General features: G+C 35.7%; 1 protein-coding gene across 1 annotated transcript in view; it reads right to left on the bottom strand.

Moving 5' to 3' along the window:
• sema5a (sema domain, seven thrombospondin repeats (type 1 and type 1-like), transmembrane domain (TM) and short cytoplasmic domain, (semaphorin) 5A) overlaps positions 1 to 12,697 on the bottom strand; it is a 167,374-nt gene that overhangs the window by 21,679 nt on the left and 132,998 nt on the right. Inside the window, exon 16 of the mRNA XM_079806938.1 lies at positions 12,436 to 12,661. Coding sequence (XP_079663064.1) covers positions 12,436 to 12,661 — 226 coding nt within the window. The remainder of the gene's footprint in view (positions 1 to 12,435; positions 12,662 to 12,697) is intronic.

Genomic DNA, 12,697 nt, shown 5'->3' with positions numbered 1-12,697 from the left:
TTGCTATGCTCGCTGGTTGTTAAGATGCAAAGGAGTGAAGGCAAATTGTGATTAAATACTTTGAAAAAGTCAGCGGTAAAGCATACGCTTTGAACTTTCCCGACCCATATTCTGTGCTGTGTTAGACAATAAGATCAGTGGTTCATCTGCTGAGCGAGATGGGTGGCATTATATCCTGCACAATCAAGAAAATGAATAGCTCTTGTGGATTAAGACTGTGGCTTTTACGCTATTCCCCAGAGCTGTTGTAAACTGTCTAGCGGTCACCAGCTCTTATTAAAAGTTAGGGGGTGGGCAATTAGAATCGACTCCCTGATGGGTCTGCATAGTGGGTGGTTAACGCCTATGCAAATACGTATAATTACCTTGACATACAGCGATCCAGCGTCGCAAGAGGTAACTACGAAACAAATGGCCAACTGAACAGTGTGGGGTTCTCATAAATAGTGGTGTCTAAAAGTCTGAGACCACTGTTAAAAATGTTTGTATAAAAATTGACAGGATGCTCAAAAATCTTTGCAAGATGTAGAAAAGTGTGAGGTTGGTAAGATCTTTTTAATGGTTTTTAAAAAAGTCTTCATGCATTTATTTGATTAAAAAAATTGTAAAAAAAAAAAGTAATACTGCAAAATATTATCACAGTTTAAAACAACTGTTTTTTATGTTAATATATTTTAATTTATTCCAGAGATGGCAAAGCTGAATTGTTAGCAGTATAATATAATTGAATAATTTATGTAATATAATTGAATAATTTTAAAATGACAAATTATATTAATTTGTATTTTTAAACAATTCCATATTTAAGGAGAAAAAAATATTAGTTTTTAATTATTAAATATTATTTAATATATTTTCAATTATAAATTATATTATTTGTAACCATTAAATATAATTTAATGCTTTTTAAATATATTATTATAAATTAAATTATATTATATTATTTTATATTATATAGTATTAATTATAAATTAATTATAAATTAAATTCTTTGTAATTATTAAGAATAATTTGTTATTTAAAATGCAAATTAAATTCATTTGAATTAAATATAATAGTTTTTCAATTACAAAACATATTTTTTTAATTATTACATACAATTTGTTAAATTACATATAACAATTTGAGAGAAAACTGAACTGAAAAATTAACATTAATTTCAGAATGTCTTTGGCTTGTGCCTGTATTGCTTTAATAACTTGAGATGCAAAAACTAGTCAAGTTTGTGTAAAACCTGATGATCTCTAGCATGACTCAAAAATCACCCATGTTTATAGTTCCTAAACGATCAGTTCACATTCAGTTTTATATTTAATTTTGAACACCAGATTTTGTGACTCTTGGGCCTGACTGTAAAGGGTTGAGACCAGAATCACTGACAGTGCGATTTTATATTTTGTATCCAAGGACGTGTGTGTATTGCAGCACAGAGAAAGCTGAGATCCTAAGGTCTGCAGAATCTTACACTGAGTGGGATTCTAACTGATGGCAGATCTGTGGGGAACCGACAGCAAATAGCCTTGGAGATATCAGGTGGTTCTCAGAGAAAGAAGGAAAAAAGACTGATAGACAGAGATGGAGAGAGGGAGCCGTCCTTGCATCACGGTATTTAGATGAGAAAATAGTGCTAAAGTCACACGCTAAAATGATGTGCTATTGTTTCAGAGATAAATGAATGCATCACTCATAGCCAAATTACAAACCTGGGCCATCATCAGTTATGGCCTCTGGCTTATGCTGCAGAAGAAACTCAAGGTTTTAAGATAAGTAGCTTGACTGTTAGGCAGCATTTTCACTCTAGCCACTGCCATTACTCCAGCAAACAAATAGACATAATGGTGCATGTATTGATTTTTATTGTACTGAAGGTTAAGCGTTAAACACTTGCACTTGCACTTTCTAAAAGAAAAATGCTGCTGTATTATAAAGGTAGCTAAAGAACTCCCATTGGGGTTAGGCATCTGCATAAGACACGTTCTTATGTTTCAAAACGCCTAGATGGATCACAAGTTCAAAATAGAGAAAAACCCAGAGGTCTCAAGATGGGCACAGCAACTTAAAGTGGACCTATTATGCAAAATTCACTTTTACATGGTGTTTGAACATAAATGTGTGCCGGCAGTGTGTATACACAATCAGCCTATAATGGTAAAAATCCACCCACTCATCTTTTTTAATACCCATAAATCATCAACAATGTCTCAGAACAAGCCGTTTGCAGATTGTAGCTTTTGTGACTTCACATATGTTTAGGCCACGCCCACAATGGACACTGCCCTGTTAACATAGACCCCGCCCTCAGTGAAGTGTACACAGTCCGCCATGTTAATCTCCTCGCCAGACCATTTAACAACAGCATTTAACAAGTAAGAAAGTAAGAAGTTATTCAATCAAGAGCAGCGAGTGATTTTCAGTTTTTCTTTTTGTTTGATTCATATTAATATCATATAGCAGTGGGTACCGTATATTAGGCTGCTTTCACTTTAACACACAGATCTAATATACATATGCAATTTATTTACTTGCTGTTTGCGCTCACAGACATAACTAGGGATGGCGAAAACTAAACATTTTCTTGACCGACCACCGAGCCTCATTAGCCGGTTGAAACCGGTTAACCGATTAGTTTAAAATATGCTGCGCTATTTGAAATAACAACCGCGAGCCGCGCCTGCAATTTCGCGACTCTGTCGCATCTCTCTGCCGCTCTGCCTCCTGCTCTCACACACACACTGTCCCGGCTCCGCCGCCTGCCTTCCACTCACGTCACTTTTTAAAAATCCCCTACAGCGCGAAACATGAGTCCCGCAAACGTGGCGCAGAGGAGCTTGTTTGTAATCGGAGGACAAATGGCTCCTTAGTTTCGAAATGGTTTGGGTACAAGGTGATCGCGTTGAAAATAAAGGCATTTGTCTAGCGTTAGAAGCTCATTTGAAACATTGCCGCGGCTCATTTAAGAAAATGACAGCTCAGAAGAGACGCCGCTTTAGTTCGAGGTAGTGCTAACAATAATAAAGAAAGATGATGATCAACACCTTATGTGTTACCACTGAAATGTAGATGTAATATATTTCCAAATGTAAGCCCATCTTATGCGGAATGTTGTCTAACAGACTGCAACACGATAAAACCAATGGATAAAACAGGCACCTTCAGAATGCGTAAAAGACGCACCGGCCAAGGCAGGTCTAACTCACTGTGTGCCTTCTAATTAAGCACTGTATCACACAAGATGCAACTTACATCTGTGTCGTTCTTTTTGGTGAAATGGTCCCACACACTACTTTTCTTTGCACGCTTCATACTGTCGTCTGCCCTGGCTCTAACCGCAAACCTTGTCAGCGCGCAAACCCAAACGCTGTGACCTTGCGCCAAATGTTTTTATTGGTTTATTAAGTACAAACAGTCGAGTTATGAAAAATTGAGTGTGAGGGATTTGTTCACTTCACACAAAAAGATTTTGGAATGAGATGGCTAACTGTAGTAGCGTTTAGTCCACTGTCTATAATAGCCTAATTTAGAGATCACTTTTTTCTTTTAACCGACAACCGACAACTTTGATCGGTTAACGTTGATACGGTCAACCATCAGTCAAGCGGTCATCGGTTAACATCCCTAGACATAACCACTGTGTTTATGTGAACTTTGTGTGTTTTTGACATAAATTTGTGTGAATTTGACAGTTTAAGTGCAATAAGGCGTGAAAGAGAACTTGGCAGCTCAGAAAACCATATATCAGAAGTTTAGGCTGATATGGCTTTAAAATGCATGCAAATAATCAACTTTCATGATGATGAACAACGGCAATGTCACATGAGCCACGGTAGAGATGATAATTAAAACCAAAAAGATATTTTCGTTTCTGGCAGAGTATCTGGAAAGCTGGGTGGGGAGCAGCAGCTCATTTGCATTTAAAGATACATGCACGAAAACAGCATGTTTTTCCCTTCCACTCAAAAATGGGCATTTGCACCTGGTATAATACATGATCTGTTGGGTATTTTGATACGTTATACTTTTTTCTGTCTCGATGTGTATGGCTGTAGCAGTGGCATTTTAAAAGGGGATGAATTTAAAGATTTTTCAGAGAACTTATTTATTTATTAATTACCATGTAAACTGTCTAGTACTGCTGGAAATTTGTCTGTACCTTCAATAATCCCAGAAGACTTTCAATCTAAGTAAATTAAATGATGACCATCAAGGTTAAAACAAATACAGCCAACAGTTTGTCAATGAACGTGATGTTGTTATCTGACAATGTATTACATTTTTAGGTTTTTCTATTCATTATAATTAAATAAACTGATCACTAAGCAAAGCTCCTGAATCAGTGTGTAAATAATGACCAGCTGCTGCGGACACTGATAATTTCTTTCATTTGCTTTTAAAAAGACAGCAGAGAAATCAAGGAACCTTATCTGCATAAAGCCGATTTAAATTGGCTTAATAGAAAAACTGACATCAAATGTATTTCCAATCTGAAAATGTCAGGCAGGGCTGATACTACTGATCTTATTTCTTTCATAATGTTGATATTAAGCTGAGAAAGAGGCTTAGACCTCAAAGGCTTGACAAAATAACAAGGTGACTTGATGACCTGCTAAATCCATCTACACAGAGCTGAATGTCCTTGTACTTTTCTAAGTACATTTTACAAAATGTAGTGTATTTTAACATAATACACACTATTTGTTTTTAAAAAATGGTATTAGCTAAACAGCTAAGCTAATAGAATTAATAGAGAGTAAATAATTTGCATTTTATTGTCTTAACAACACAATTACAATTCATAAATGCAAAAATGTTGGTTGAAAAACTTACTTTTCACACATACACACATACATTTGTTAACTGTTCAAAAATAAATGAATTTGGAGTACTCTAAATGAGTGACAGCATTCCCAAAGTTAGTAATTTGCTTAAAACATACATTATTAATTTACATAAAACATATATTTTTTAAAATTTGCATTAAAAATACATATATACAGTGTATATATATATATATATATATATATATATATATATATATATATATATATATATATATATATATATACACACACACACATTATATGCTTTATATTATTCTTTTTTATAGCTAAATAATTAAATGAACGCCTTAAATCATCAGCCATTTTATATATTGAACCATATTTGAAAGGATAGTTCACCCAAAAATGACTCAAGTTGTTCCAAACCTGTATACATTTCTTTGTTCTGAGGAAGATATCTGGAAGAAAGTTTGTAACCAAGCAGATCTCGGCAGCTATGGACTACTATAGTGGGGGGAAAAATACTATGATATAGTCAATGGCTGCCGAGATCTGCTTGGTTACAAACATTCTTCCAAATATCTTCAGAAGAAGAAAGAAACTCATACAGGTTTGGAACAACCTGAGGGTGAGTAAACGATGACAGAATTGCCATTTTTGGGTGAACTATCCCTTTAAAATATATATATTTGAAACATATTTAAGATGAAACCTATGTATACATTTCATCTTAAATAGGGCTGAATAGTACCAGTGCAAATGTGCTATTGATTTTATACAACAGATCAATAAATAAGAAGTTAATATTGTGTTATATTTAGACACATTGTCTGTTTTTGCCAACAAAAATATTATCTAAAAAGCCACAGCAGAACTGTTGTGCCTCTCCATCGCTTCAAACCTTTATGACTTACTTTCCTTTGATTTCCATTAAATAATAATAAAAAATAAAAAAAAAGTCAAATTATCTTATTTTATGTTCCAAATGATGACAGATTTGTTGTTGTTGTTGGGCAAAGTATACCTTTAATACCCATTTAAAACCCATTATTCTCATGGCATTATTTAATTGTAATTGCAGTGTAAATGCTTATCATGCCACCTCTGAGCTGCAATAACAGCCAAATTTAATGTGCGATTAATTCGCGAAAATGTTGATTTAATAATGGCATATCATGTAATGAATTCGATAAAAAGAAATTTAATCGCTCTACAGCCCTAATATTAACATGTTTATAAGGTAGAGTATGTGATTTTTGCGAATGTGTGGTTTTAGTTGTTCATACATTTTCTTCGTACATTTAGAATATATATTTAGAACAAAAGTTATTGATAAATCATGATTCATGAATGATGAAATCATTCGCACAAATCTGTGCGTATGCGCAATTAGTGAATGAATTTAGAACCCTTGATGTAACGACACACAGTCATTCCACCACTTTAGATTTTTCCACATGAACTCTATGCAATGAGACGCTGTGTTTTATCAAACTCTCTTCACACAGGCATGGCTTACAGATTCAAATCGATATGGGCCAGCCGAGACGTGAGGCTAAATCTTGGCCAAGTGGCAGCCCATTCATTTCAGAACTCATCTTCCCTTGTGGCTTCACTGACATCAACACACATCTTTAGTGTGGAGGTGATTATGAGACTAGGCTTCCTCTGTACGATATGCAGTAAGTTAACAACTGTCCAAAAGCCCTTAGAAGAAACATCTGTCATGACAGGCCATGCAGTGGTATAGCTGGGTGCTTCAAGCTAAATAATGGTTGAATTGCAGAAATTAATCATGTCTATGCTGGGCACTTAATATTTATGTATAATACTGATGCAGCACTGATGAATCATATGAGAGTCTGTAAACGATGCTGGAGCCCCGCACTGTAAAAAGTGAACGTGCAGTTGTTGCTTTAAGGAGGTGTTTCTACCCGATTGTACCTAAAATCGAATTTTGTTGCTGTAACCTAATTCAATCCGGTTATATAAAATAAAACAAACTTAATTGAGTTAAATTGACCTAATATTACATTTCCAATAAAGCTAAGGATGGACAAATTTGACACATGCTTACTACGACTGCAGCAGACCAATAAAGGGCAGTATAGTACAACCCGTTCTCACTCCCAAGGCGTCAAAATCCGAAGCATGGTCAAGTGCCTTCCGTGTCACAATGAAGACGCTAAAGGTACCCCTAGGCGTCATTTTTTGATGCGCTGGGTGCTCCATTCATTTCATTGAGAAACCTTTGGCGTCATACACAGAGGCGTTGGGCATGGGAACGTTATCGTCATGATGATCATATTAGGTTATGATTTTGCCATTATGACATGTTGGAGTGTGATTCTCAATTTAATCAGCCAGCATAATTTTATTTACATTTATTTACGCTATTTAGACACGTTTTAACATGTAACCCAACCCCATCCCGTACCTAAACCTACCCATTTGTGTGTTATATGATATAAAACAGGATATAACAGGCATACAACTGCGTGCACAATTTATTCAAAAAGTACAAATATTCCAAGTGTTCCGAGGCCAAACGATTGATTTGTGTGAAGAAAATTCCCAAAAGCGATCAGCGTCTCCACCCGGCGAAGATCAGGAACACATTAAATAAAAAAAATTGCCGCCTGTTACATAAGTTTTCATAGTGAAATTGCATTGGCTCTCGTATGTCTCGTGACCAATTGCATCATTACGTCAGCTTTGATTGTAAAATGTAATTGGTTCTCGTGTGTCTTGTGACCGATTGCGTCATGCTAAAGAGTCGTGTGTATTATTTGAATGAAATATGAATGAGTGCGTTCACGGAGTGGCAGGATCATCATCTCAACGATTAAAACATTAAGATCAACTCTGTTCTTTACATAAAGACATCGTGTGACTTTAGAAGACTTGGAATGCAACATGAGACAATACTTTTATATTGTTTTTGGTCAGCTTTTGCAATAAATACATGATGTGACTGTACTTGTATATTTGCCTGTTACGTGTTTTATATTGTTTAGAAGTGGGTAGGTTTAGGGTAGGAGTTGGATTAGTTGCTCCAAAATATAAAAGTAGCCTTTAAATATTAATAAAATCATGTCTGCTTTTACAAATGCAATAAAATGCGTTTTGATCTGATGCATTGGGTAAACAACTGAAATAAATGGAGCACTTAGCGCGTCAAAATAGTGACGCCTAGGGGTACCTTTAACGCCTTCATTGTGACGCAGAAGGCACTTGACCATGCTTTTCGCCTTGGGAGTGAGAATGGGTTGCATAGTCGTGACTTGTGTCAGCTACAGGAAGGACAAAGAAGAAGAAAAGGTTTGCTGATCTGCAAATTTTTCTTCAACTAGAAATTGTGATTTGAGGTTAGTATACACATTATGTTGCATCAAAGTGAAAATCACAATTGACATTATAAAACAAATATACACTCAAAAAATTATATTGTTTGCCTCTTTTTCAGTTTAATTAATTCAAATAAGCTAAAGTAAATGTTGTCACAACTTAATTGAATTGTGTTCAGTCCACCTAGTATTTTACTTAATTAATTTGTGTTACTACATTAATGGTTTTTGTTGACATAACTAACTGGGCAGTGGATCTGTAGTTCCCAGCATGTTTTGCAAGGGACTGCATTAGGAGAGTAAATTTAGGGATTAAGTGTTATTTTATGTTTTTCAGTAAAGGGAAAGATGTTGGTAGTTTATGTTAATGTTTAATGTCCAGTTATGTTGGACATTTAGAGGAGTTTCTGTTATTGAATGTTGTGGTTATACCACTGTGCTGAATAGTAGCGCTTGTGCTTGAGTCTTGACACCTGTCTTTGCTCAGTTGTTCATTGAAAACATTGAGCATAATGATGACCAGGGCTTGACATTAACTTTTTTGCTCACCAGCCACTGTGGCTAGTGGTTTTCAAAAGTTACTTAGCCACTCAGCATTTTCGCTGGCCACAATTTTACAAAATTACATTTTATATGATTAAAGTTGACTTTGGCGTGCTTAAATTACTTGATTTTGAGTAATTTTACTTGATTTAGAAGATTTAAAACCCTTTCAAACTTCACAAATCAATTTAAACCCCTTTCAAACTTTTACAAACCCAAATCAAGACTACAGTGTATATCAGCTGGTGTGCAGGTGGGCAAGGGGTTATTTTTGTTAGGCTATATAAAAGAACAAAGAAGCAAATTACAAAAACAATAGTACATTTCTCTAAATAAAAGATACAGATACAGTAGGTTTATTTAATATGTATACATTTATTTAACACCTGTAGTTGTTTGATTAACAATAAAAACATTGTAACGAGTATGAATACAGTATGGCCCCTTTAAGAGTGCGCGCTCCCTGTTGAACTGCCTGCGTTTTGTGTGTGCGCCCTGCGCCTCGAGCACCCATGTGTGCGGATTATTTTCTGTTGCTAACATTTAGTTATTTTGTTTTATTAAGTAATGCTGTGGACGGAATGGAGTTTGTGACGCACTCTTATGAGAGTTTTGCTGGGAATAAAGTGTGAGCTGTTTAATGTCGATCGCCTCTGTGTTTGCATCAACTCCAGCAGGGCCGTGCAGAGAGTTCGTCAGGGGCAGGGGCTCAAATGTAAAAAAGGGGCAATATATAAATATATATATATAAATAAATATATAAATATATAGAACCAGCCTCTTACTGCATTTCGTTGCCTTGTACCTGTACTTGTGTAATGACAATAAAGTTGAATCTAATCTAATCTAATACACACACACATATACATATATATATGTATATGTATATATATCCTTATGCTCATCAAGCCTGCATTTATTTAATCAAAAATTCAGAAAAAACATTAGCCTAATATTGTGAAATATTATTACATTGTGTTCTTTTTAACTTTTTATTAATTAAAGAATCTTGAAAAGAGTATCACAGTTTCCATCATTGACATTAAATCCTCATATTAGAATGATTTCTGAATGATCATGTGACACTGAAGAGTGGAGTAATGATGCTGAAAATACAGCTGTGATCACAGGAATAAATTATATTTTAAATTATTTTAAAATAGAAAACCATTATTTTAATATATTTCGCAATATTGCTGTTTTTTATCAAATAAATGCAGGCTTGATGAACATAAGAGACTTCTTTCATAATGCTGCATAATATTCAAAAATGGTAATATAATAAAGTCCTTTGATGTAACCATTTCTCCAGCCTACACTTCGCTTAATAGGCCTGTAGGAGCCGGTGGCACTTGGGTTTTGTTAACTTTGATAGTTTTTTAATGAAATAGTAAACAGTGTATCAATATACATAAGTACAAGTGAATTTAACACTTACCATTAATGCGACGTTTGCTGCTGTGGTTTTGTGCAGGGATTTGTTTGTTGTCTGTTAAAATCCATTTTGTCAGTGATGCAATTTATAAAATGAGACAAACCGCAGGAAATTGTTCCACAAACGTTAGTTCGTCTGTCCATGTAATTTTCAACCGATTTATGAATAAGAACAGAAAATTACCGCTTCACATGATCATCGCCCAATGGAATTTGAGCTTGCTTTGCCAGATCACGATTGGTTGTTGTATAGCCTATACATGACAAACGGGCATTGGTGAATTGTGTAATACTTTAAAATATATAGCTAATATATAGCTTTGTAATTAAATCAACACATTAGCTCTGATTATGGATGAAAAAAAAAACATTGGCTTACTTTTTTTCCGTTAGGCCACACACTCTCTGAAAGGACCATATTTGGCTCGAGAGCCGCTTCCGAACAGTGGAAAATCAGCTGTCAATCAAAACGCACGCAACCCATAGCAACGCGTTATAGCAACGCCTCAACAGAAACTATCCGACTTTTGAGCCGTTCGTTACTATTGTATACATTGTCGTGTTATAATAATCACATTTATTTAGTTTTATTGACCACGATATTATCCTTGATATTTGTCTGAGAGGGGCACTTTTGATTCATTTTGAAAAAGGGCAGGGGCTCGAGCACCCAAAGCCCCCCCCTCTGCACGTGCCTGAACTCCAGTTACGTTAAGTGAGCTATCCCTATTTTCATTCGTACACAACCAAAAACGTAATATTCTGACAAATATATCCAGTTATTACCCACCTGTTTACGTACACTTAAGCCATAACTGATTGTGTTCATGCGAGATACTCCACACGACGGAAATTTTGACATCTGTGTGCGCGTGTATTTGACTATTCAGGCGCAAGGAGATTTGATCACGCGTGCGACAGAGAGAGAGCGCGCGCACGCAAGAGATAGCGCTTCTGTTGTGTGTCATTCAGTGCGATTCTGCCTATCCCGCCTTCACTAACTGCAAGTTAATCGATAAAGAATTGTAATTGAATTGTAATTTTGTGAATTGTAATATTTTGTGATACAACGGTCTTGGCATTTCATTTGGCTGTAGGCTGAAATTATATTCAACCCGCCAAAGTGGCTAGTGGGAGTGGCTGCCTTACCCACCCGCATTTGGCGGGTGTTAATGTCAAGCCCTGATGATGACCGCACTATTTGTTTGAAAATTAAGCCTTATTAAATTAATTAAAATATTAGGTTGGGCCAAGATAAGAAATTTAGTTTGACCAATGCAATGAAGTTAAGTTGAACATACTAGAGTAGATTAATTTGACCTAAACCAACAAAATTGTGTTGATCCAACTAAACTGATTTATTTTGAATAAACTAAATTAAATATTGTGTAGAAATTTCTTCAGTTATAATCAGTAATCTTGAATAATTTATTTCATTTCAGTTATTTTAGATGTTACTACGTACAAGTTGAAGTGACAAAACTATTCGTTTGTGTATACAGTATGTATATATGTAAATAATTATCTTATTTTCATTTTTGCATTTAAGAGCAACAAAAGATTTTCACAAATTGGCAAATGAAATGTTGCTGTGCTGTTTTTTTTCGATGGCTCTGAATGTTTTTTTCTTTTGTGATTTTAGCTCACTCGCTCGTAAAATGAAATGGAAATAAGTACGATGGAAAATACCAAAAAAAGAGCTCTGGTCATTAGCTTTGTGTGTGGCATCTCTTAGTAAATGTCAGTTGAAGATCAGAGCTGTAGAATATGAGTGTCTATAAACAACATTTACTGTTACAGGGTTTTCACTGCATATCCGTTATATATATATATACCTCTGTGTCACTTTGACTCTCATAACTCGTAGGTTAACAGCTTGTTTACAAACCACAACTAGTTCACAGATGTGCAACCCAATGCAGCTGCACACATGTAGGGAGGTAAATAAATAAAATGAAGTGCATGTGTGTTGCACTTTGTAAGATAGGAAGCCCCCCAACCACTGAGAGAAATAATATTCTCTGATTTGACTTAATTATCATGTTGCCCATGTCTCTCGGAGTTAGAATGCAGCCAAGAGCACTCTAAAAACCAATGTAGTGAGCCCACATAGATAGAGAGAGAAAGAATGAAAGAAAGAAAGAGAGAAGCACTAGAGCACATCATGTTGTCTTTCCACTGATGGACAAATAGATCAAGTGTCTTGCCTCAAAGTCACTGCGGGCTCACTTCATCAAAGACACAGAGAAAAAATCAAGATGAGAGCAGAGAAAGGGAAAAGGCTGAGTGACAAATGAAGAATCGCAGGGAAGAGAGACAGAATGAGATCTCACCATCCGTGGAACATCCTGTGGATCCGTCGCTGGAGCAGTACCTCATCTCAATCCGCTGTCTCCCTACTTCCAGCAGGTTGGGCTCAGGCACTCTCGCCTTACAGGTGTACCTGAACCGCTGCTCGTAGTGGCCGCCATTGTCTGAGATATTCACTGGCGTCCATGGTGTCCAGGGAGTGGTCTTCTTTAGATCCGGGCAAGGGAGGGTATTACAGGACTGGAATTCCTGTACAAATCAACAAAATATATTATTGTATTTAAA

The sequence above is a fragment of the Gobio gobio genome (genome assembly GCF_949357685.1).
Source record: "Gobio gobio genome assembly, chromosome: 23".
NCBI lineage: Eukaryota > Metazoa > Chordata > Actinopteri > Cypriniformes > Gobionidae > Gobio > Gobio gobio.
This window is presented reverse-complemented; position numbering and strand designations above follow the sequence as displayed.